Below are 22,396 nucleotides of genomic sequence, written 5' to 3' on the forward strand. Positions count from 1 at the left end.
AACCCAAAGGTAGAAACACGCTGGGTTCTGAAAGCCAGGCTGAAGGCTGCTAAACTGACAAATTCATCCCAAGTCCATCTCCAGGCAGTCTGGGCTGTGTCAGGGTATGGCCAAGTCTCCAGCTGTGGGGAGGCCCAGCACAACCCTTGTTCCAGGCACCCCCCACCCCCCGCGCCACCACCCCCACATTCTTTCTTTGTTGTGAAAGCAGCAAGGGGTGTAGGAGGCGGGTCAGGAGGAGTCAAGCTTTAGAAGATGGGCCCCAGCTGCTGCTCAGGCCTCCAAGATATGCTGAGAGGGGATGGATAGTGCCTTGTCTCCCCTCTGGCTCCGGAGGGCCCCCCAGGCCTGCTTAGTCCTCCCTTCCCCCAAGCAGCTGGGAGAACGAATGGCAGCCACAGAGGGCCTCACAGCCAGGAGAAGTGGCGCCAGGACTCCAGGGTCCTGCCACATGGCCACCACATGTCCCTGACAACCCAGTCCACAGCACCTTTTCCTTGGGTTGTGGGCCTCCTTCTTCCCCATCCCCCAGATGCCTTCCTACAGGCCCTGCTGGAGATGATACAAACAAGGGGAGGAAGAGAAGAGAGATCCAAGAATCAACACTCCTCCTGCTGCCCCATCCATCACTGCACCTCACCCTCTGTGAAGGGCCCCAACACAAGCCCTGCTTCATACCCTCTTCAATCAGGACTCAAGTCGCAGAAAGGTTACCTGATTCTTTTATTTAAGAAAAGTGAAATACATGGACCTGAAGTGAGACAGCAGAGGGAGGGAATAAGAGCGGCCAAGGCAAGGCAGCTTGGCTGGCCAGCCCTCAACCCTCTGACTGAAAAGCCAGCAGCAGGCTGCATCTCTGAGGGCCATACCTGCTTTGTACCCACCTTGGGGGCCTCAGAGCTAGCTACTCTAGAGGACCACAGGGTGCGGAGAGGGTGTCCTGAGGGTCCTTCCTAAGAGGGATTCCTGAGGAGGGAGCTGAAACCCTAAGGGCAGCAGCAATCTTCTGGTTAAACTGCTCCCCTTCACTGTCCCACCTAGGGGTGGGGAAGAGCCAGGAGCAATGGGGAATGCTGTGAGGGCTATAGGGGTAGGGGGACCCAGCAGACCTGGGGACTGGGTTGAATGTCAGCTGCTTGAAGAGAGATCCATGGAGCTGGCACTGAGGCCCCGGGAGACCTGAAACAGACAACACTACCTCATCAGTTCAGGGACCTCAGCCTCCCAAAGACTGTCTCCTGGAGTCCATCCATCCAATGGCCACAGTGTATCTCTGGACCTAGGATCACATCCATCTCTGGACCAGTCTATCTCTGGACCTGGGACTTTGTTTAGCCTCTGCTAGGGTTTTCCAGAAGGCCACAATCTGGTGGAGAAGCTCTCTGGAAGAACCACATGAATACTGGCATATACTCTGAGTGTGTTCATATAAGAAGTCATTTGCCATTAAAATATCATTACTGTTTTCTCAGATGGGGATTATTTAATGCTTTTCTTTTTCCATTCTCATCTACTATGAAGGTAGCCGCAGGATGAAAAAATGAGTATCTACAAATAATTCTTAAATTATTCATAATTCCAAAGTACCAGTTTAAAGAATATTCCTATTTCCCTCCTTATTAACTTATTTGCTACTATGTCTGGCCTGAAACTGTCCGTTGGTGGTCATCACTCACCACAAGCTATCTGCCTGATTCCTTAATAACTGCAATCCCCTGGCTCATCATTATCCCAGATGACTCCTCTCCCCACTTCCCTTACTCCACTGGGCTTGCTCACTGGCTGTTCTTTTTTCATCACCCACCAATATGCTCACAAGCACTGCTCTCACCTGGAGGGGTGCTGCACTAGGTTGGTTCAGATAGTTCAAGGAGGCTGCTCGCTTCATGTTGCTGCTGCAATGGAAAATGGAAGAAATGAGGCCTCCTCTCTTCCTCCTGAGTGGCCTTAAAGCTGTGGGCCTCTTGAGCACTGCCACACAAAATCAAATCACTGCCTCCCCTCTATCCCCTCCCCCAACTTTTCTTATCTGCCTCAGGAACCAGTATCTCAGCTACCTTCATCCCCCAAGTTGGGGCACCCATTCTACCCAAACTCTCTCTCCATGGCTGTCCCATTGACTTCCTCCCTGTTTCTCTCCAAGATACCTCTCCAGAGATCAGGGGCCAAGAGGAGTTGGAGGCAAGGGCTTACTTTACTTGCCTGCTTTACCATATCTTTTTTTTTTTCTTTTCTTTTTTTTGAGACAGAGTTTCACTTTTGTCGCCTGGGATGGAGTACAATGGCATGATCTCAGCTCACTGCAACCGCCACCTCCCAGGTTCCAGCAATTGTTCTGCCTCAGCCTCCCAAGTAGCTGAGATTACAGGCACCCACCAGCACGCCCGGCTAATTTTTGTATTTTCAGGAGAGATGAGGTTTCACCTTGTTGGCCAGGCTGGTCTCGAACTCCTGACCTCCGGTGATCCACCCGCCTCGGCCTCCCAAAGTGCTGGGATTACAGGCTTGAGCCACAGCACCCAGCCACTTTACCATATCTTGACTTCCATGTGTACCTGGAAGGCCGAGGCTCAGTCCCCTGGAGCTTCCTCACCAGGATTTCACTGCTTCTGCGGAGCACATCCCGGATCTTGCCCAGAGAGCCACTCCTCTGCAGGGTCCCACTGCCATCCTGGCAGAAAGGGGTGAGCTATGAAAGCTACAGGGATCCCACACAGATGGGTTTCTGAGTCTAGTCCCAGCATTTATTCTGCACACATCCCCCACCCCCAAGGCCCAGTGACTGAAAATAAAAGTCGGGTCAAAAGCTTGCTCCCAGAGATACCCCTGAAGGGATACACTACCTAGACTGGGACAGCATAGCCAAGAGCCTCTCACCACCACCAGCAGGAGTGGGCAGGAGAGATGAAAAGGCAGTGATCAGACTTACCCCAGACCATTCCACAGCCACAGAAGCATCTTCACCTCCCTCGAATTTCACACTGTCCCCAGGGCCCTCCTGGGACGTCCTTCTACCATCACTCTCCCCAAGCAGCTCTGCCACCTTGGTCTGACTGATAGGGTCAGTGCCCTGGAAGGAAAAGGAAGGACCTGGGACTTCCCACTCCTTAACTCCTCAGGATGGGGCTTTCAAATTTTTTTCACCATCAGCCACTGCAAGGAAAACATTTTTCCTTGTGATGTCTCAGTATATGCCTACTGGAACAATACTCACCTTTTCTATTTGCAATGCATTGCTATATATAGATCTGTATATATTTTTAGCCCCATAGCCCACACTGAATTGATTTCACAACCTACTATTGAGACCCACAATCTGAGAAATTCTTGACTTAGGCTCTCCCCCACCTCACTCCTCTCACCCACACCACCCAGGCCCCTCCTTATGAAAGGGCAGGGTTTCTCCTTCATATCCCCATTTAGTGAATCTTGAAATTAGAGTCCTGACCACAAAGTGCAGGTAGGGGGTAAGAACACGCTTAAAAACAACCACAATCACAACACTGCCTCACTTTCCTCTCCCTCCTGGCCTCATCAGCCTTTCCGCTTATTCTTAGGAGACTCCCAAGAAACCTCAGCAGTCTCTCATCCCCAGGGCCCTTCCCTCAAGGACCTCCTTCCCCTCTGGGCTTCTGACCTGTCTCCGGGACCGCTGGGCACATTCCTCCAGGGTCTCAGCAGCCTCCAGCTTTCCCTGGCGCCTATACAGAGCTCCCAGGTTTCTCAGAGTAGTGTTCACGGTGGGGCTGTGGTGAGAAACAGACCAGAGAAGGAAGAGAGAATGGGTTCAGAAAAGAAAACATTTGTCTTCCAAGCAAGACAAGAGGAAAAAAAAAATAAGAAAATAGGAGAGGGAACAGAGCTAAAGCTCAGGGAAAGTCTACGGGAGGAAGGGAAAAGGTCTGGGAGGCCGGGAGCCTGGATGGAGGGCATCAGAGGCCAAGCTGGCTTTTCACTGGCAGCTCACCTGCTCACTTTGCAGGCCTTGTACCAGCCTCCATACTCAGCATAGGGTGTGCCACCCTCATGGTGCCGGCTCTGCAGGACAGAGAGAGGCCAGAGAGAAGGGCAGGGAGAGCCAAAGATAAGAATACAGAGATGCTGGGATGCACGGTGGCATGGGGCTAGGGTGCAGGCTGGGCTGGGGAGGACACCATGCATCTGGGGCTGGTGCTGGGGTGGGAAGTGTGAGTTGGGCTAATGGAAGGAGTAAGACAGAGACCCTGGTAGCCTTGAGCTCCCCAGGCTGGCCCCCCTTCCCCCCACTCACTTTGCTCATTTCCTCCCGCTCCTCTGCATGCATCCAGATGGGCTTGTGGTCATCTGGGGGTGATACACGGGGTGGGGAGGTTAGAGATCGGAGCTAGACAGTGTCGGAGAGCCAGGACCCAGAGGCTGACAGGCTGGACTGAAGGGGTCTGGCTCCCCCTGGGAACCACTGTGGCCTAACCCCCGACCTTTGGTCTGCATTTCTTTTCTTTCCCACAGCCCCTTCCCCAAGCCCTCACCACTCACCATCCACAGACCCAAACTCCTGCACATGGGCACGGGTCAGGATCTCTTTGTATAGTGTCTCAGCCTCAGCATATTTGCCCTGTTTCAGGTAACAGGAAGCCTAGAAGACAGAAAGGCAAAAATACAGGAACAAAACATGGAGGGAGGCAAGGTCTTTTTTTTTTCTTTTTTTCTTTTTTTTTTCCAGACAACGTCTTCACCAGGCTCAGGGAGTTCCACTTCTCGGTGTCTCTGTGACTTTCCCCAGAGATCTTTCTCACACCTCCTTCTCCAGGTGCAGGGTCAAGGGTATTCCCAGCCCACTCTCAAGAAGCTGTGGAGCTTCTATAACCAGAACGAAGCAAATCCTTCATCCGCAAAGGCAGCCCCAGAAATGGGCACAAACTTGATGAGAGTAGTGTGCCAGATTGTGATGCTTCCTAACTCTAGGACCCAGGTGGCCTCTCCTTCCCGTTCATTCCACCTACTTTGTCCCCTCCTCCCATACCAGGTTGTTCTTGGTCCGGGCTACATTAGGGTTGTCTGGCCCCAGCTGCCCCTCGTAGATGGCCAGTGCTCGCTGGTAGTAGCGTTCCACCGCCTCATACTTGCCCTGGTTTTGGCACAAGAGGGCCAGGTTGTTCAGCTGCTTTGCCACATCTGGGTGATTAGTGCCCAGGACCTGAAAGGGAACAAAGGAGTGGATAAATGGCTATGATTACATGTGTGTGCACAAGCACACGTGTCTGCTTGCATGTAGGCACACACATGTGGAAAGCAGAGGAACGGGAATGAAGGAAGAGAGAACAAGGCAGAGATGGGGGTGAGAAAAAAAAAAGTGAAAGAGGAGTGTTAGACCAGAGAAGCCATGTAGAGAAGGGTAACAGCAACAAGGGAAGAAGGGAGAGAGGGCATGGGTACCTTTTCTCGAATCTCCAGTGCCCGCTGGCACAGAGGCTCTGCCTCCTTGTATTTGCCCCTTTTGCCATAGAGCACAGCCAAATTGTTGAGTGTGGCAGCCACCTATGAAGACAGGCCGGTCCCCATCAGACATTTGGGTTGCAAATGACCTATGGGAATCTGAGGTTCCCCACCTCCCAGCAGGGCCCCACAATCACTGCACAACTCTAAGAGACAAAGACTCTACTACCCTGGAGCCAGGGGCTGAAGGGAGGGGAAACCGCTCAACAGGATGGCTCTGAGGCTAAGGGATAGTATCGCCCTCTAGGGGATTTTAAGAAATTTCTGGAGGTGGTTTTTTTTTGTTGTTTTTTTTCCTTTTTTTTAGTTGCCATGATGATTACCTTTGAGGAGGCAAGAACGCTATAGATGTTCTGCATGTGTGAGACAGCTCTGCCAACTTTTGAATGTCCTGCCGGACATCCAAACACTAAATGTAAGCATTGATATTTGATGGGATATCAAGACAGGAGGATGATTTCTGAGATACATCATCCCTGCCTATCATATGTCATACCATAGGGAATTATTTTCACACAGATCACGTTCAAAAATAACTTTTTGGCCGGACGCAGCGGCTCATGCCTGTAATCTCAGCACTTTGGGAGGCAGAGGAGGGCAGATCACCTGAGGTCAGGAGTTCAAGACCAGCCTGACCAACATGGAGAAACCCTCTCTCTACTAAAAATACAAAATTAGCCAGGCGTGGTAGCACATATCTGTAATCTCAGCTACTTGGGAGGCTGAGGCAGGAGAATTGCTTGAACCCGGGAGGTAGAGGTTGTAGTAAGCCAAGATCATGCCATGTTGCACCCTAACCTGGCAACAAGAGTGAAATTCCATCTCAACAAAAAATAAATAACTTTTCAGCTGGGTGCGGTGGCTCACACCTGTAATCCCAGAACTTTGGAAGGCCGAGGTAGGTGGATCACTTGAGGTCAGGAGTTCACGAGCAGCCTGGCCAACATGGTGAAAACCCATCTCTACTAAAATACAAAAATTACAGTAGCATGCACCTGTAATCCTAGCTACTTGGGAGGCTAAGGCAGGAGGTTCACTTGAGCCTGGGAGGCAGAGGTTGCAGTGAACCGAGATTGTACCACTGCACTCTAGGCTGGGTGATACCATGAGACTCTGTCTCAAAAAACAAAACAAAAAAAACTTTTCATTTTTCATTTTCTGTACATTGACAACTCTATCATTTGCTTTGGTGTGATATCCCTACCTTTTTTTTTTCCTTCTTTTTTATTTTTTTGGAGACAGAGTCTTGCTCTGTCGCCCAGGCTGGAGTGCAGTGGTGCAATCTCGGCTCACTGCAAGCTCCGCCTCCCGGGTTCACGCCATTCTCTTGCCTCAGCCTCCCGAGTGGTTGGGACTACAGGCACACGCCGCCACATCTGGCTAATTTTTTGCATTTTTGGTAGAGACAGGGTTTCACCATGTTAGCTAGGATGGTCTCGATCTCCTGACCCTGTGATCCGCCCAACTCGGCCTCCCAAAGTGCTGGGATTATAGGCATGAGCCACTGCGCCCGGCTGATATCCCTACTTAAGGTTGTTTCTCTCTTTCCTTTTATTTATTTGTACTTATTTATTTATTTATTTATTTTGAGAGAAAGTCTCGCCCCATCACCCAGGCTGAAGTGCAGTGGCATGATCTTGGCTCACTGCAACCTCAGCCTCCTAGGTTCAAGCAATTCTCCTGTCTCAGCCTCCCAAGTAGCTGGGACTACAGGTGCATGCTGCCACACCTGGCTAATTTTTGTATTATTAGTAGAGAAAGGGTTTCACCTTGTTGGTCAGGCTGGTTTCAAACTCCTGACCTCAGGTGATCCGACCACCTTGGTCTCCCAAAGTGCCGGAATTACAGGAGTGAGCCACAGCACTGGGCCGCTTTTTATTTTGTTGAGATGGAGTCTTGCTGTGTTGCGCAGGCTGGAGTGCAATGGTGTGATCTTGGCTCACTGTAACCTCCACCCCCCAGATTCAAATGATTCTCCTGCCTCAGCCTCCAAATAGTTGGGATTACAGGCATATGCCACCATGCCCGGCTAATTTTATATATATATTTTTAGTAGAGATGGGGTTTCACCATGTTGGCCAGGCTGGTCTGAAACTCCTGACCTCAGGTGATCCACCTGCCTTGGCCTCCCAAAGTGCTGGAATTACAGGCACGAGCCACTGTGCCCAGTCTCTTTCTCTTACACACAAATAAATCTGGTCTGTCATTTCTTTTTTTTGAGACAGAGTTTCACTCTTGTTGCCCAGGCTGGAGTGCAGTGGCATGATCTCAATCTCGATCTCCCCTCACTGCAACCTCCACCTTCTGGTTTCAAGAGATTCTCCTGCCTCAGCCTCCCGAGTAGCTGGGATTACAAGCGCCCGCCACCACGCCCAGCTAATTTTTGTATTTTTAGTAGACACGGGGTTTCACAATGTCAGGATGGTCTTGAACTCCTGACCTCGTGATTCGCCTGTCTTGGCCTCCCAAAGTGCTGGGATTACAGGCGTGAGCCACCATGCCCAACCCTTGTGATTTCTTATAATACTGTACTTTAATAAAGTGTCCACCTATATTTTCAGTGTTTTTTTAAAGAGACAGGTGCTCACTCTGCTATACAGACTGGAGTGCAGTGGCATGATCATAGCTCACTGTAACCTCAAACTCCTGAACTCAAGCGATCCTTCCACCCTAGACTCCCAAGTAGCTGGGACTACAGGTGCACGCCACGGTGCCCAGTAAATTTTTAAATTTTTGTAGAGACAGGGCCTCGCTATGTTGCCCAGGTTAGTCTCCCATACTTGGCCTCAAGTGATCTCCTGCCTTGGCCTCCCAAAGTGCTGGGATCACATGCATGACATGAGCCACTGAACCCAGCCGCTGTCTCATTTTTCTAGTACTTCTCGTATGGAATGGCTTACTGGTCTTCTAAATCCAGAATCATTCATTATATATCAGACCACTTTGCAATTTTTTTTTTTTTTTTTTTTGAGATGGGGTCTCGCCCCGTTGCCCAGGCTGGAGTGCAATGGCGAGATCTCAGCTCACTGCAACCTTCACCTCCTGGGTGATTCTCCTGCCTCAGCCACCCAAGTAGCTGTGATTTACAGGCATGTGGCACCACACCCGACTAATTTTTGTACTTTTAGTAGAGACTGAGTTTCACCATGTTGGTCAGGCAGGTCTCAAACTCCTGACCCTGTGATCTACCTGCCTCAGCCTCCCAAAGTGTTGGGATTACAGGCGTGAGCCACTGCGCCCAGGCCACTTTGCTATTTCTTTTAACAAAGTTGTACTCAATACAGTTACTGTTGTTTTGTATTTTTATCTTATTATATTACATTGTATATATTGTTCTTATAAATTACTTTTTTTCTTTTATATTTACTAAAGTAGCATATTAACTTTTTTAGAAATCATATATGGATTTACCTATGACTTATCTATGAATTAAGTTCAAGCAAAATACTCGTTATAAAAAGGAGTCACTGAGTCTCAGAGAATTAAGCACTAGGATCACTGGACAGTGCCTGGAAGAAAGGACTTCTTACTCCTCCTTTCTCATCACCCTTAGTGAGTGGACTGAGGGCAGCAGATGGATGAGCTAAGAGAGGCCAAAACAGCAATGGTATGGGGTGTGGGGTGTGGAGTGTGGGGCAGGGAGGGCAAGGAATACTGACAGCAGGATGATCAGGGCCCAGGGTGCTCTCCCGGATGCTGAGGGCATCATTCAGCAGGTGGGCAGCTTCCTTATACTTATTCTGGTCCCTGGAAGAAGACAAAAGTGACAGGAGTTACCCTGAACTCTGCCTGCAAGCCTTCTTCTTCCCTCTTTCCCTTTGGGAGGACTGAGTACATTTAAGGACTGGGGACCTCCATGAGGAGACAGGAAGCCTGGTGTGGACAGTAAGGGGGCTTCACTGACATACCAGAATGCAGGGCACTGCCATCGCAAGAGGAGGCCACAAGTTATAGGAAGTGAGAGGACAGGGGGAAGAGAGGGAGAGAGCACGCCCCAAAAGAGATTAGAGGAACAGTGATCCCAAAGAATGAGCAAATGCTTAGGTATGGGAAAAGTGAGAGTTCTGGCACATTAAGAAGCACCCGAGTGGGGTGTATCTGGGAGGCCCAACAGGCAGGACAGGTACCCTGTAAAGAGGAAAAATGAAAGCCAAAGGAGGACCAAGGTGGGAATGTAGGGGAAGATCTGGGCACTGGAGGAGGGAAGTCCTCACCGATACACCAAAGCAAGGATGTTGAGCATGGTGGCAACATCAGGGTGGCCACGGCCTGATGTGCGCTCCAGGTCCTCCAGTGCCTGCTTACAGAGTGGCACGGCCACCTCATAGCGACCTTGGGCTGCGTACTGGATCACCAGGTTGTGCAACGTCCGCAACCTTGCTGGGATCTCATATCCACCCTGCTGAGCTGCTGCAGTACCTTGACCACGGGACACTAAACCATCACAGAAAATAAACAAAGGACTCTTCCTCTCTCCTTTGCTGTCTGCCCTTCCGTTCCCCATTGCACGTCTTGTTCCATACCTATGCCTGCCCCAACATGGGCTCTCAATATTAGACCTGCCTCAAGCACTATTCTTTTATTCACTCCCTTGACCTGTGCCCATCACAACCTCAGTTATTCACCCAGTAATTCATTCATTCAACAAACATTTATTTAATAAATATGAACCAAGGGATGTCCCAGGAGTACAAAGGTAAGAAAGACCTGGTTCTGGCCAGGTGCAGTGGCTCACACCTGTAATCCCAGCACTTTGGGAGGCCGAGGCAGGTGGATCATGAGGTCAGGAGTTCGAGACCAGCCTGGCCAATATGGTGAAACCCTGTCTCTACTAAAAATACAAAAATTAGCCGGGTGTGGTGGTGGACACCTGTAGTTTCAGCTACTCGGGAGGCTGAGGCAGGAGAATCACTTGAATCCAGGAGGTGGAGGTTGTAGTGAGCCGAGATTGGCCCACTGCACTCTAGCCTGCGAGACAGATTGAGACTGTCTCAAAAAAAAAAAAAAAAAAAAAACAAAAAAAAAAACCTGGTTCTTTCCCTTGAGGGGCTCATGGTCTCCCCATCTCAGGTTTATTCTCCCACTAGACTGTGAACTCCTTACTGGTGAGACCTATGCCATTTCCATCTCAGTACTCCTAGTGCCTAGCACAGTACCTGGCACATACTCAGTGTTTAATACATGTTTGTGGCCGGGCGCGGTGGCTCACGCCTGTAATCCCAGCACTTTGGGAGGCCGAGGCGGGCGGATCACAAGGTCAGGAGATTGAGACCACGGTGAAACCCCGTCTCTACTAAAAATACAAAAAATTAGCCGGGCGCGGTGGCGGGCGCCTGTAGTCCCAGCTACTCAGGAGGCTGAGGCAGGAGAATGGCGGGAACCCAGGAGGCGGAGCTTGCAGTGAGCCGAGATCGCGCCACTGCACTCCAGCCTGGGCGACAGAGCGAGACTCCGTCTCAAAAAAACAAAAAAACAAAACAAAAAAAAAATACATGTTTGTTCAGTGGAGAGGCTGAGGAAATCGAAGTACTAGCCCAGCCCCTGCCCTGTCTCCAGAAAAAGTGGATAACCTATTTCCAGATGGTGAGTGTCCTGTGTACAGGGTGGGCCACAGCTAGGGCCAGCCTCCTGCTGCCCCTTTTCACCATCCCATTCCCGAGGCAGACTCACAGCCATTGCTGGGGTCCTCTTCCTCCTCATTAGGGAAGAGGTCATCCAGGGAATCCTTGGTGGCATCGCCTTCTTTCTCCTCCTAGAAGGGAAGAAGCAACATTAAGGGCCAAGATATCCCTACCTAGTAGCCTCCTCAGTGACCCCTCTAAGCCATGAAATCACAGACAGATGGGGCATAGGAGAAGACTGTTGTTCCTGTCTCTGCCCCGGAAAGGCTAGCAACTGGCCCAACCAAGCCCAGGCCTCTGGTTTGTAACAGCCAGAGATGCTTTGGACAAAACTTCCCCCTCCTTCTCATACAGAAAGTTTCCTTCCTGGCCGGGTGTGGTGGCTAACGTCTGTAATTCCAACACTTTGGGAGGCCGAGGTGGGCGGATCACCTGAGGTCAGGAGTTCAAGACCATCCTGACCAACATGGAGAAACCCCATCTCTACTAAAAATACAAAATTAGCCAGGCGTGGTAGCGCATGTCTGTAATCCTAGCTACTCGTGAGGCTGAGGCAGGAGAATCGCTTGCACCTGGGAGGCAGAGGTTGCGGTGAGCTGAGATGGCACCATTGCACTCCAGCCTGGGCAACAAGAGCGAAACTCCGTCTCAAAACAAAAAAAAAAAAAGAAAAAAAAAGATTAAAAAAAGTTTCCTTTCTAACCACCCTCAATCTCTCCTTAACTCTTGTAATTATGGCCCTATGCTGATCTCTGTGTGTTTATGTTGATTATATGTCTGTCCTGTCTCTCCTGAGGGAAGGGAGTATGTCCGATCTTATTGACATGTACCCAAAAAGTGTCTAGCTCAGCCTGCTGCCCATCATCTGCACAGCTCATTCTGGACTTACTGCACAACCCTCCCTCACCGTCTAACCTATTCTGCACCAGGAAAATCTGCTGTTCCCCATCAGGAACTGCAGCCTCATCCAAACACCAACCTTCCTACCCAGCTTCACCAATGTGTCCTGTGCAATCCATCTACTCACTTTCCCTGCTGTAAGCCTTATCCATGACACCCTACACTCCAGTCTAAAAAGCTCCTTCCTCTTCCTCATCATGAAATTTCAAAATCCATCTCGAATGGGATGGATCCTAACCCACTGAAATGGGAAATCCAACCTATATCCTACCCATCCCTGTACCCTGCTTCCTCAATTTTTTTGTTAGTTTTTTGAGACAGAGTCTCTGGTCTGGCAACAGCCCAGGCTAGAATGCAGTGGTACAATCACAGCTCACTGCAGCTTCTACCTCCTGGGCTCAAGCGATCCTCCCACCTCAGCCTCCCGAATAGCTGACACTACAGGTGCACACAACCACATCAGGCTAATTTTTTAAATTTTTGTGGAGACGGGGTCTCACTATGTTGCCCAGGCTCCCTGCTTCCTCCATGAATTCTTCTTAGACCATTCCAGCTCTCAGAGACATATCTCCGTGAAATTCTTCCCACACTGACTGAACCACTCATCCAGCACTGAGCACTTGCTGCTTTGTATTTTGTCACATATGTGTTCTCATGGATAAGACTTGTTCCCTACAGATACATCTGAAGAAAACACACTCTCAGCTAGGCACGGTGACTCACACCTGTAATCCCAGCATTTTGGGAGGCTGAGGCAGGCAGATCACTTGAGGCTAGGAGAATGAGACCAGCCTGGCCAACATGGCAAAACTCTCCGTCTCTACTAAAAATACAAAAATTAGCTGGGTGTGGTGGCAGATGCCTGTAATCCTAGCTGCTTGGCTGGCTAAGGCACGAGAATTGCTTGAACGCCAGAGGCGGAGGTTGCAGTGAGCTGAGATGGCATCACTGCACTCTGTTGAATGAGGGTTAAATATCACACATTTTGGGTCAGGCATGGTAGTTCACACCTGTAATCCCAGCACTTTGGGAGGCCCAGGCGGGCAGATAACCAGAGGTCAGGAGTTCAAAACCAGCCTGGCCAACATGGTGAAACCCCATCTCTAGTAAAACTACAAAAATTAGCCAGGTGTGGTGGCAGGCGCCTGCAATTCCAGCTGCTTGGGAGGCTGAAGCAGGAGAATTGCTTGCACCTGAGAGGCAGCGGCTGCCATGACCCAAGATTGCACCATTGCACTCCAGCCTAGGCAACAAGTATGAAACTCCGTCTCAAAAAAAAAAAAAAATTCACACATTTTGAAAGCAAATTTTAGGAGGGTCATGCTCAACTGGGCTATGCTTTCCCTAATTGTAGCACGCAGGATTCTGGATTGGAATTGTCCAGGTGTTTGTCTGTCTATTTGTCAAGCTTGTAATTGTGAGAGCAGGAACTGTGTGTGCCCCACTCACCAGTGCAGTGCACAACGCCTGGTACATAGGAGGCATCTCATTACATGTTGACTGAATTAGCTGAATATAGTTTTTCCCCTTGCTGTCACCAGGAGCTGGTGTCAGGGCTGAAAAAGGAATTCTTTCAGGTAAGAGCAGTTTGGGTAGAGCTAATGGACCCTGAGGATGATGGGGCAATTTCCCCCATGTCTGTGGTAACTCCTGGCTGCCCACCCCTTAGCCAGTCTCGCCTGTGAACACTCACCGTGGTGTGTCCATCCTCATCATACTGTCGCAGCTGCCCCAGGAACTCCAGGTGCTTCTTTTCCTCCTCCAGCTGAGCCACAGCCTGTTCACTGCGCTGTAGCCGCTGCTGGGTGCCAGCCAGCTCGTCCCGCAGCCACTGGTTCTCCTGGCATAGCCGCCGCACCTGAGCCCGCAGCTTCTGTTTCTCCGACTCCACTGTGCTCAGGTGGCTGGCTAGAGCCAGCATCACCTAGATGGGCATATCCCCTGAGCTCCAGATTCTGGGTGGGAGTATTCAGGAACAGGTGGAAGGGGAGCCTACTGGGACGTAGCAAGACTGGCAGGTGCACAAAGGAGCCAGAAGGTGGGGGTGTAGCAGTGGCACTACCTTCAAAACATCCTGAATCCAATTTCCCACCACCTCCACTGCCGTCACCCTGGGCCAAGCCACTATCAATTCCTACCCAAATTACTACAATAACTTCCTCACTGGCCTCCTTGTTGCTGCCCTTGTTCTCCTACTGTCTATTCGTAACCCAGCAACCAGATGATGCCAAGTTAGACCACATCACTCCTCTTCTAAAAACATTCCAATAGTTTCCATCTCACTCAAAGTAAAATCAGGGTCAGGCACAGTGGCTCACGCCTGTAATCCCAGCATTTTGGGAGGCCAAGGCGGGTAGATCATGAGGTCAGGAGTTCAAAACCAGCCTGGCCAACATGGTGAAACACCATCTCTACTAAAAATACAAAAATTAGCCGGGTGTGGTGGTGCGCGCCTGTAGTCCCAGCTACTCAGGAGGCTGAGGCAGGAGAATCGCTTGAACCTGGCAGACAGAGGTTGCAGTGAGCCAGGATGGTGCCACTACATTCCAGCCTGGGCAACAGTGCAAGACTCCATCTCAAAAAAAAAAGTAAAATAAAAGTCCTCGGGATGGCCTACAAGTTCCACTTGATCCATCTCCCTCCCCTCATTCACTCTACTGCAGCCATACTGGCCCCTTGCTGTTCACTGACCTCACCAGGCAGACTTCCGTTCAGAGTCTCTGCACTTGCTGCTCTCTCTGATTAGGACGCCCTTCCCCTGTTTAATAGGCATGACTCATTCCCCTCACCTTCACATCTTTGCCAAAATGTCACCTTTTCAAAAAAGGGTGACCTTTTTTGACCACCCTATCTAAAATTATACCCTCTCTCCACAGTCCCTAGTTTCCTTCCCTGCTTTATTTTGGTCCTTTTATCCTTAGCAATTATCATTCTGGCATACCAAATCATTATTTATTTAGGTATTGTCTGTCTTCCCCAGCTAGAAGGTAAGTTCCAAGATGGCAAAGATTTTTACAATTTTGTTCAATGATGTATTTCTTCAGTGACCAAAAGCATTCTGGCACATAGTAGTGACTTAATACATATTTAATGAATGGATGCAAACGTCTAGAGTGAGGTGATCCCAAGCAACCCCAAACCTTCAATCAGGTACCTGTTCCTCCATCCACCCTGGACCACTTGGCACCACCTTTGCCCTCTCACCTGGGCCTCACTCAGCCCGAGCTCAATGTTTTCCATAGAACGGCGAAGCTGCCGGGCCTTCTCATGCACCAGCCCTTCCTCATGGCCTCCCTGCTGCAGACACTCAATGGTCTGGGACAGGCTTTGCAGCACGGCCTGGTGTTCACTGTGCAGGGCCTCTAGCCCTTGGCTGACCAGCCGTGTGCTCCCCAGGATCTCCTCTTGGCTGAGCCGGTGGCCTGCAGGCTCATCCCGCTGCCCCAACACCAGGCCTGACATCCTGGCCTGGGGGACCTTGCCCGGTCTAGGGAGAAAAAACAGAGTTCGGCTGGCGTAAAGATGAGACAGAGAAGCTGAGAACTTTCTCAGAGGGTGGTGGGAATCCAAGTGAAGGGACAAAAGTAAGAGTGACCCTGTGGCTTAGTTGGAGAGAGAGAGTGACCAGCAGGCAGGGAGCCCAGATCACTAAACTCAAAGTTAAGGTTGTGGGCAAAGTGAGAGGGAGATGAATTGACTTAAATAAAGAAAGACTATAGTAGGAGCAAAGGTGCTTAGAACTAGCAGAAGGATTCAGGACTTAGGAAGAGAACAGAAAAGCAGTTAGAGCCTGAGTTAGGAAAAGTTATCCAGGGATGAGAGACAGCACTATGGAGATCACAGAGGATCTGAGGGAGAGCTTCAAAGGGCACACGGCTAAAGTGGGATTATGCAGAAAATAATGCAAGGATCTAGAAAAAAGAGAAGGAATCTCTGCAAAGTTAAATCAGGGAAGAAAGGGAAAAGAAGAAAACAGGAGCCTTCCTTGCAGGATCCACATTAGAGGGTCCCAGAAAGCTCAAGGTCTTCAGGCTGCATCACCTGCAGAACTAAGCCCAGCATCTCCAAACCTGGTCAGTCCTACATCTTTTCCTACTTACCTTCAACCCATACTTCCCACCCCCCAGGACCCAGACTGTGTTCCCGCTTCCTCAGAAGGGTCTTGTTTCTCATCTTTGAAGTCTTCTTACCTGTGTACAGAGCAGAGGCCCTGGCTGTGGCACTCAGGCCGGAGCCCGGAAGAAATGTTCAGCAGCCAGAGAATCAGAAGGATCTGCCCTGCCCAAAGTCCAGAAGTCCAGCGTTCCCACCCCTTCTCTCACCACTTCACAGCTACCCAGAGGACCTGGCACAGAGCCCCACCCAGGACAAACAGCCTCCCTCCCTCACTCCCTCTGCCTACAGGTCTTTAAAGACGCCCAATTCCCTTCTTCTTCCCCAAGCCAGCCTCCCTCATCGCCGGCCTGGGGAGCTACTGTCTCCCAGGAATATGAGAGAGACACTTAATCAGAGACCTACAGCAAGAGGCATGTCTGGGAAAGGGGAGGGAGGAACACCTGGTCACTCCACACCCAGTCACTTCAATGGCTTTGTCTCTGTCACGGTCACCTACAAACAGGCTCTGAGAGGTATCACCGTAGGGTGCCCCCCTAATGCCCGATGATGCAGGGAAGAATGGGAGGTCTGCTGAACGGCTGCCGGGTCACAAGGAGGGTCTCCCCGGCCTGGAAACGCAGTAGAGGAGTGCCTCGGGCTGTCGACCTGCCCTGGGGCCCAGGGTTGGGAGAATGAGATGGGCGGGGGCGGTAGGGGGGAGGTGTGGATGGACGACCGAGGTCCGGGGCTCCAGCGAGGACCTGGAGGCCTAACGACCCCGAGGTCACTGAATCAGTTGGTGGCGCAGGGGGCGGGGCAGGCCGGCTATCTGTCTGTCTGGACGCCGAGGGGCGGGGAAGAATCGCGAAGGGCGGAGTTTTTGAGCCTGGAGTTTTGTAAGATTGGTTGGAGGGGGTTTGTTTATCTTTCTGGGAGTGCGAGAATAAGAGATGGCAGAGACCTTAACCTTCAGCCTCAGAGGTACCCTCAAAGACTCACCTGCAATCTGCCGGTCTGGCTGCCGCTCTTGCCGGTACTGCCCCTTTAAATCCATGATGGCTGCCGCTCGAGGCAATTGTTTTGACGGGTCTGGGGGCGGGGCCTGTTTCCTAGTCACGGGACATTAGAGCTGCCCGCGGATTGGCTCTCACCGCGTTCAGGTAGGAAAGGAGGTGTGTATCCTGCTTGGGCTCCAGTTTTCTGCCCGCCTCCGTTTACGTTTTGCGGAGCGACGGCGCCGGACAGTCAACGTCATCTAGGAGCGCCGAGCAGCTTGGCTAAAAGTAAGGGTGGCGTGCTGAGCCCTGGATAGCCGGATGGCCCTGTGGGCACTGACCCGCGCTCTGCGCTCTCTGAGCCTGGCGCCCCCGACCGTCGCCACCCCTGCCCCGAGTCTGTTCCCCGCCGCCCAGGTAATCCATCTTACCCGGGAAGAAGGCTGCTTCCATTCGGGCTACCGGAGATGGGGTCTGCGGGGATGCGAGGCGGGGGTTGCAAGTCTGGTCAGGAGTCACGCAGGTCCATGACCATGGATAAGGCACACTCAGCCTCAGCTTTTTCCTCCACAAGTGTTGCTATCTCATAGGGCGAAATTCTTCAGACGAGATACTTAAGGTGAAAGTGCTTTACAGATCACCGGTTATACAGGTTTCGGTAATAACTATCGTTTATCGAGTGCCTATGATAAGCCAGGTATAGGTAATAGACGTTTCAAATAAATGAACTCCTTTCAAATACTCTATAAGGCAGTTACTATTCCCATTTTGTAGATGAGGAAAATGATAAGGAGTCCAAGGTCACACACACAACTATCAGAGCTAAGCAGTCTGTCTTTCAGAGCCAGTGCTCTTAACCATTATGATACGATACCTACAAGGATGAGTTACTGCTGATATTAGAGAATGCAGGGCAAGATACAAAGAACAGTGGCCTCAGGGGAAGGTATCCTGAGGTCCTAGTGGGTGGGTGACTGGTGAGTCACGCAAAAGAGAAGTAAGTCTTGCTCCTCTGGAGCTCTCAAGCTGCTTATGGTAGAGTTTGACAGATGCATGTTTAAAATTCAAATCCAAATCAACCTACTCTGAAATGCTGGGAATACAGCAAGGAACAAGAGTGAAATGACCCCTCCCCTCCATTCGTATGTGAATAATTCCCAGCAACATAATGCAGAGGGCAAAAGGAATTGGCACTGATGGTGATACATGGATGTATGGAAGTTACCAGCTATGGAGAAGGGAATTGTTTAGGTAAAAACAGATTCCTGGAGATGGAGAGTTCTGGGCCAAATTTGGAAGGAGATGATCATGGGGAGAACATTATTGGGCAAGCTGTGAAGGGTGGAATTTTTGGATAGCTGGTTTGGGATACATCCAGGAGGAAGTGGGCTGCAAGCTAAAATTGATCAGTGCCCTCCGACTTGGTTCTCTGATGCTTTGCCTTCAACTAGCTTTCAAATGAAAGAGATGTCTTTTTATCCCCAGATGATGAACAATGCCCTCCTCCAACAGCCCTCTGCCTTGATGTTGCTCCCCTGCCGCCCAATCCTTACTTCTGTGGCCCTTAATGCCAACTTTGTGTCCTGGAAGAGTCGTACCAAGTACACCATTGCACCGGTGAAGATGAGGAAGTCTGGGGGCCGAGACCACACAGGTGGGAGCAAGGACAAGGGGATTTAAGCAATCAAAGGGAAAAACATGTTAAGACCCTAGATCTGTATATTGACACACTTGTACCTTGTAAGGCAGAGGAATGTAATTAAAAAGCACTTATTTGGCTCCTTTTGCATGTAGTATGTGCACAGGAACCAGAGAGTAGAATACAAAGCAAAAGGTAATTGGTCTGTACTTCTAAAGATATTTTGGGTAATTGAAGAAAATGGGCCATACACAGGATGTGCCATGACATTTTCCTTCACACCCTTCGAAAATTTATAACAGACTGGGTAAGGTTGCTCATGCCTGTAATCTCAGCACTTAGGGAGGCTGAGGTGGGCAGATCACCTGAGATCACAAGTTTGAGACCAGGCTGGCCAACATGGCAAAACCTCGTCTCTACTAAAACTATAAAAATTGGCCAGGTGCAGTGGCTCACACCTATAATCCCAACACTTTGAGAGTCCAAGGCAGGCAGATCACTTGAGGCCAGGAATTCAAGACCAGCCCGACCAACATGGTGAAACCCCATCTCTACTAAAAATATAAAAATTAGCCAGGTGTAGTGGTGCAGTCCTGTAATCCCAGCTACTTAGGAAGCTGAGGCATGAGAATCACTTGAGCCTGGGAGGTGGAGCCTGCAGTGAGCCAGGATCGCGCCATTGCACTCTAGCCTGGGCAGCAGAGCAAGACTCTGACTGAAAAAAAAAAAGATTAACCAGGTGTGGTGGCAGGCACCTGTAATCCCAGCTACGCAGGAGGCTGAGGCAGGAGAATCACTTGAACCCAGGAGGTGGAGGTTGCAGTGAGCCGAGATCACGCCATTGTATTCCAGCCTGGGTAACAGAGCAAGACTCGTCTCAAAAAATGTGTATATTTATAACAGGCTGGGTGTGGTTGCTCATGCCTTTAATCCCAACACTTTAGAAGGCCAAGGCAGGAGGATCACTTGAGGTCAGGATCCAACCTGGGCAACAGAGTGATACCCTGTCACATGCACAAAAAATAACAGTTGAAATTATTTGAGTATGATTTACATGACTCTAGTAAACTTATTGATTTCAGTAATTTGAAAATATTTTATCTGGAAGTTTTATACAATTTCAGTAATGTTTTTTCACTTAGCTTCATGTTGGTGTTGACCCTCCTTACTCTAGTGTGCTGTGCAAATTGTGATCATTCTCTGTAAGCAGTGCTCTCTGGCAGAGAATGGGCCAGGTCCCAGTGCTGGAAACTGAACTACTCTCACCTGAATCATATCCCCCAACTGTCCTAAACCACAGGCCGAATCCGGGTGCATGGTATTGGTGGGGGCCACAAGCAACGTTATCGCATGATTGATTTTCTGCGTTTCCGGCCTGAGGAGACCAAGTCAGGACCCTTTGAGGAGAAGGTTATCCAAGTCCGCTATGATCCCTGTAGGCAAGTTTGGGATGTGGGATGATGATGGAATGGTCTGAATAACTGCATAGCTTCTCAGGAGATGTAGGGCTGCCTAGATGGTCTGCTTACCTGTCCCTCACCCTGATCAGGTCAGCAGACATAGCTCTGGTTGCTGGGGGCAGCCGGAAACGCTGGATCATCGCCACAGAAAACATGCAGGCTGGAGATACAGTCTTGAACTCTAACCACATAGGCAGAATGGCAGGTGAGAGATGGCTACCAGATGTGTGGGCTGGAGGCAGCAAAGGTTCTAGAGCTAATGAAATCCTGTCTTTTAGTTGCTGCTCGGGAAGGGGATGCGCATCCTCTTGGGGCTCTGCCTGTGGGGACCCTCATCAACAACGTGGAAAGTGAGCCAGGCCGGGGTGCCCAATATATCCGAGCTGCAGGTATGGGGAAAGGAGTTGCCTGGGTCCTATAGTTTGGAAAGGCAAGGAGAGTCTGAACCCATGGTTCCACATCTGGTACTGGCAGAGAAAATTAAGGAAAAAACAAGAAACATGAGGATGAAGATATGCATGTGTTTTGACCTAAAATGTAGCATGCATCCTTCTTTGTGTATCTGTTCCTAAAGAGCAAAGCAAGGGCAGCATGTGGGATGTGGCCCCTGTGTAAATTCCTCTGCACCCCCCCCGTTTTGTGGAGGGTGGCAGATCAGCTTCTTTCCCCAGGGACGTGTGGTGTGCTACTGCGGAAGGTGAATGGCACAGCCATTATCCAGCTGCCGTCTAAGAGGCAGATGCAGGTGTGTATGGGTATGGCTGGGAGGGGTCAGCAAAGGAGGAATTTTTGGAATATAACTTTCCTGTCTGGGGTAGGTAGGTCCCAGGTGTTTTATGATGCAAGGAACTGCCTTGAGCTAAGGCTGTCCTTTTCTGCCACATGACTTAGGTGTGCTTTGTCGGATTGGCAGCATAAGTAATTTTTTTTTTTTCGAGACAGAGTCTTGCTCTGTCGCCCAGGCTGGAGTGCAGTGGCACGATCTTGGCTTACTGCAACCTCCACCTCCCAGGTTCAAGCAGTTCTCCTGCCTCAGCCTCCTGAGTAGCTGGGATTGCAGGCATGCACCACCACAGCTGGCTAATTTTTGTGTTTTAGTAGAGATGGGGTTTCACCACGTTGGCCAGGCTGGTCTCGAACTCCTTACCTCGTAATCCGCCTGCCTTGGCCTCCCAAAGTGCTGAGATTACAGGAGTGAGCCACTGTGCCCGACCCTAATTTTTTTTGAGACAGGGTCTCTATTGCTTGAGTGCAGTGGCACAGTCAGCTCACTGCAGCCTCAAACTCCTGGGTTCAAGCAATTCTGCCTCAGCCCCCCAAGTAGCTGGGACTACAGGCGCACGCCACTATACCAGGCTAATTTTCGTATTTTTGTAGAGGCAAGGTATCACCATGTTGGCCAGGCTGGTCTCAAACTCCTGAGCTCAAGCGATCTGCCTGCCTAGGCTTCCGAAGTGCTGGAATTACAGGTGTGACCCACTGCACCTGGCCCTGGCTAATATTTTTTATTTTTGTAGAGATGGGGTCTCATTATGTTGCCCAGGCTGGTCTCGAACTTCTGAGCTCAAGTGATCCTCCAGCCCCGGCCTCCCAAAGTGCTGGGATTACCGGCCTGAGTCCTTGCGCCCAGCTCTTTGTTTTCAACTACCTAGTTCCTACTGTAGGACCTTCACTTAGCTTCAACCATCTTGTGCTTTTCCTTTTTCCTCTCTCCTCTCCTTGAGTCTAAGAAGCCCCCAAGGGTTTTGCTGTCAACACTGTCAAGCGCTTTCCCCCACATTGTATAGAATCTCCATCTGTTTTCTCTGTCAGGTGCTGGAAACGTGCATAGCAACAGTAGGCCGAGTATCCAACGTTGATCATAACAAACGGGTCATTGGCAAGGCAGGTCGCAACCGCTGGCTGGGCAAGAGGCCTAACAGTGGGCGATGGCACCGCAAGGGAGGCTGGGCTGGCCGAAAGATTCGGCCACTACCCCCTATGAAGAGTTACGTGAAGCTGCCTTCTGCTGCTGCCCAAAGCTGATATCCCTGTACTCTAATAAAATGCCTCCCCCTCCTGTAATCTGTTACTGGTTTTTTGCGGGAGGGGATGGTACAGACTGAACGTGGGGAAAAGAAGTAAAAAGTGTGGGAGGAAAAGAAAGTACAGGACACTGGGTCTGTCCCCACCCCAATTCCCTTACAGGTAATGGAGCCGGGGGTGGAAATA

General features: G+C 50.4%; 3 protein-coding genes across 18 annotated transcripts in view; 2 read left to right on the forward strand and 1 right to left on the reverse strand.

Moving 5' to 3' along the window:
* The window catches only part of MEA1 (male-enhanced antigen 1), a 172,736-nt gene that overhangs the window by 108,763 nt on the left and 41,577 nt on the right, over positions 1 to 22,396 (forward strand). The window lies entirely within an intron of this gene.
* KLC4 (kinesin light chain 4) lies at positions 707 to 17,145 on the reverse strand. 5 transcript variants are annotated; one of them, XR_013416387.1, is made up of 16 exons: positions 17,091 to 17,145; positions 15,201 to 15,483; positions 13,690 to 13,920; positions 11,146 to 11,227; positions 9,690 to 9,909; positions 9,135 to 9,222; positions 5,416 to 5,517; positions 5,003 to 5,176; positions 4,516 to 4,615; positions 4,271 to 4,323; positions 3,968 to 4,038; positions 3,638 to 3,746; positions 2,930 to 3,070; positions 2,556 to 2,698; positions 1,832 to 1,895; positions 707 to 1,179 (listed from the first exon to the last, which is right to left on the reverse strand). XR_013416387.1 is itself a non-coding variant. In XM_028847550.2 (16 exons), the coding sequence occupies exons 2-16, from the start codon at positions 15,456 to 15,458 to the stop codon at positions 1,129 to 1,131; spliced, it is 1,860 nt and encodes a 619-aa protein (XP_028703383.1). In that variant the 5' UTR covers positions 15,459 to 15,483; positions 17,091 to 17,145; the 3' UTR covers positions 707 to 1,128. The 5 variants fall into 5 exon arrangements, 3 of the variants coding, with proteins under 3 accessions (XP_028703383.1, XP_014991890.1, XP_077856044.1); XR_013416388.1 differs by having other exon boundaries at positions 2,556 to 2,671; positions 2,930 to 3,153; XM_028847550.2 differs by having other exon boundaries at positions 2,556 to 2,671.
* MRPL2 (mitochondrial ribosomal protein L2) lies at positions 16,349 to 22,249 on the forward strand. 3 transcript variants are annotated; one of them, XM_077999921.1, is made up of 7 exons: positions 16,349 to 16,522; positions 18,572 to 18,740; positions 20,026 to 20,164; positions 20,275 to 20,390; positions 20,464 to 20,574; positions 20,857 to 20,930; positions 21,998 to 22,249. In XM_077999921.1, the coding sequence occupies exons 2-7, from the start codon at positions 18,572 to 18,574 to the stop codon at positions 22,208 to 22,210; spliced, it is 822 nt and encodes a 273-aa protein (XP_077856047.1). In that variant the 5' UTR covers positions 16,349 to 16,522; the 3' UTR covers positions 22,211 to 22,249. The 3 variants fall into 3 exon arrangements, with proteins under 3 accessions (XP_077856047.1, XP_001093038.2, XP_077856048.1); XM_001093038.5 differs by lacking the exon at positions 16,349 to 16,522 and adding an exon at positions 17,335 to 17,503; XM_077999922.1 differs by lacking the exons at positions 16,349 to 16,522; positions 20,857 to 20,930 and adding an exon at positions 17,335 to 17,503.

Source organism: Macaca mulatta, chromosome 4, assembly GCF_049350105.2.
Source record: "Macaca mulatta isolate MMU2019108-1 chromosome 4, T2T-MMU8v2.0, whole genome shotgun sequence".
Taxonomy (NCBI): Eukaryota; Metazoa; Chordata; class Mammalia; order Primates; family Cercopithecidae; genus Macaca; species Macaca mulatta.

Excerpts from the sequence above, each read along its gene's own strand:
- KLC4 (XM_028847550.2), bottom strand. The coding sequence starts at position 15,458 with ATGTCAGGCCTGGTGTTGGGGCAGCGGGATGAGCCTGCAGGCCACCGG. Across the intron at positions 13,921-15,200 it reads TCGGGCTGAGTGAGGCCCAG|GTGATGCTGGCTCTAGCCAG; the intron begins GTGAGAGGGCAA and ends ATGCCCATCTAG. Across the intron at positions 9,910-11,145 it reads AGAGGACCCCAGCAATGGCT|TGTCCCGTGGTCAAGGTACT; the intron begins GTGAGTCTGCCT and ends GTGATGGTTTAG.
- MRPL2 (XM_001093038.5), top strand. The coding sequence starts at position 17,408 with ATGGCCCTGTGGGCACTGACCCGCGCTCTGCGCTCTCTGAGCCTGGCG. Across the intron at positions 18,741-20,025 it reads TGGGGGCCGAGACCACACAG|GCCGAATCCGGGTGCATGGT; the intron begins GTGGGAGCAAGG and ends CCTAAACCACAG. Across the intron at positions 20,931-21,997 it reads CGTCTAAGAGGCAGATGCAG|GTGCTGGAAACGTGCATAGC; the intron begins GTGTGTATGGGT and ends TTTCTCTGTCAG.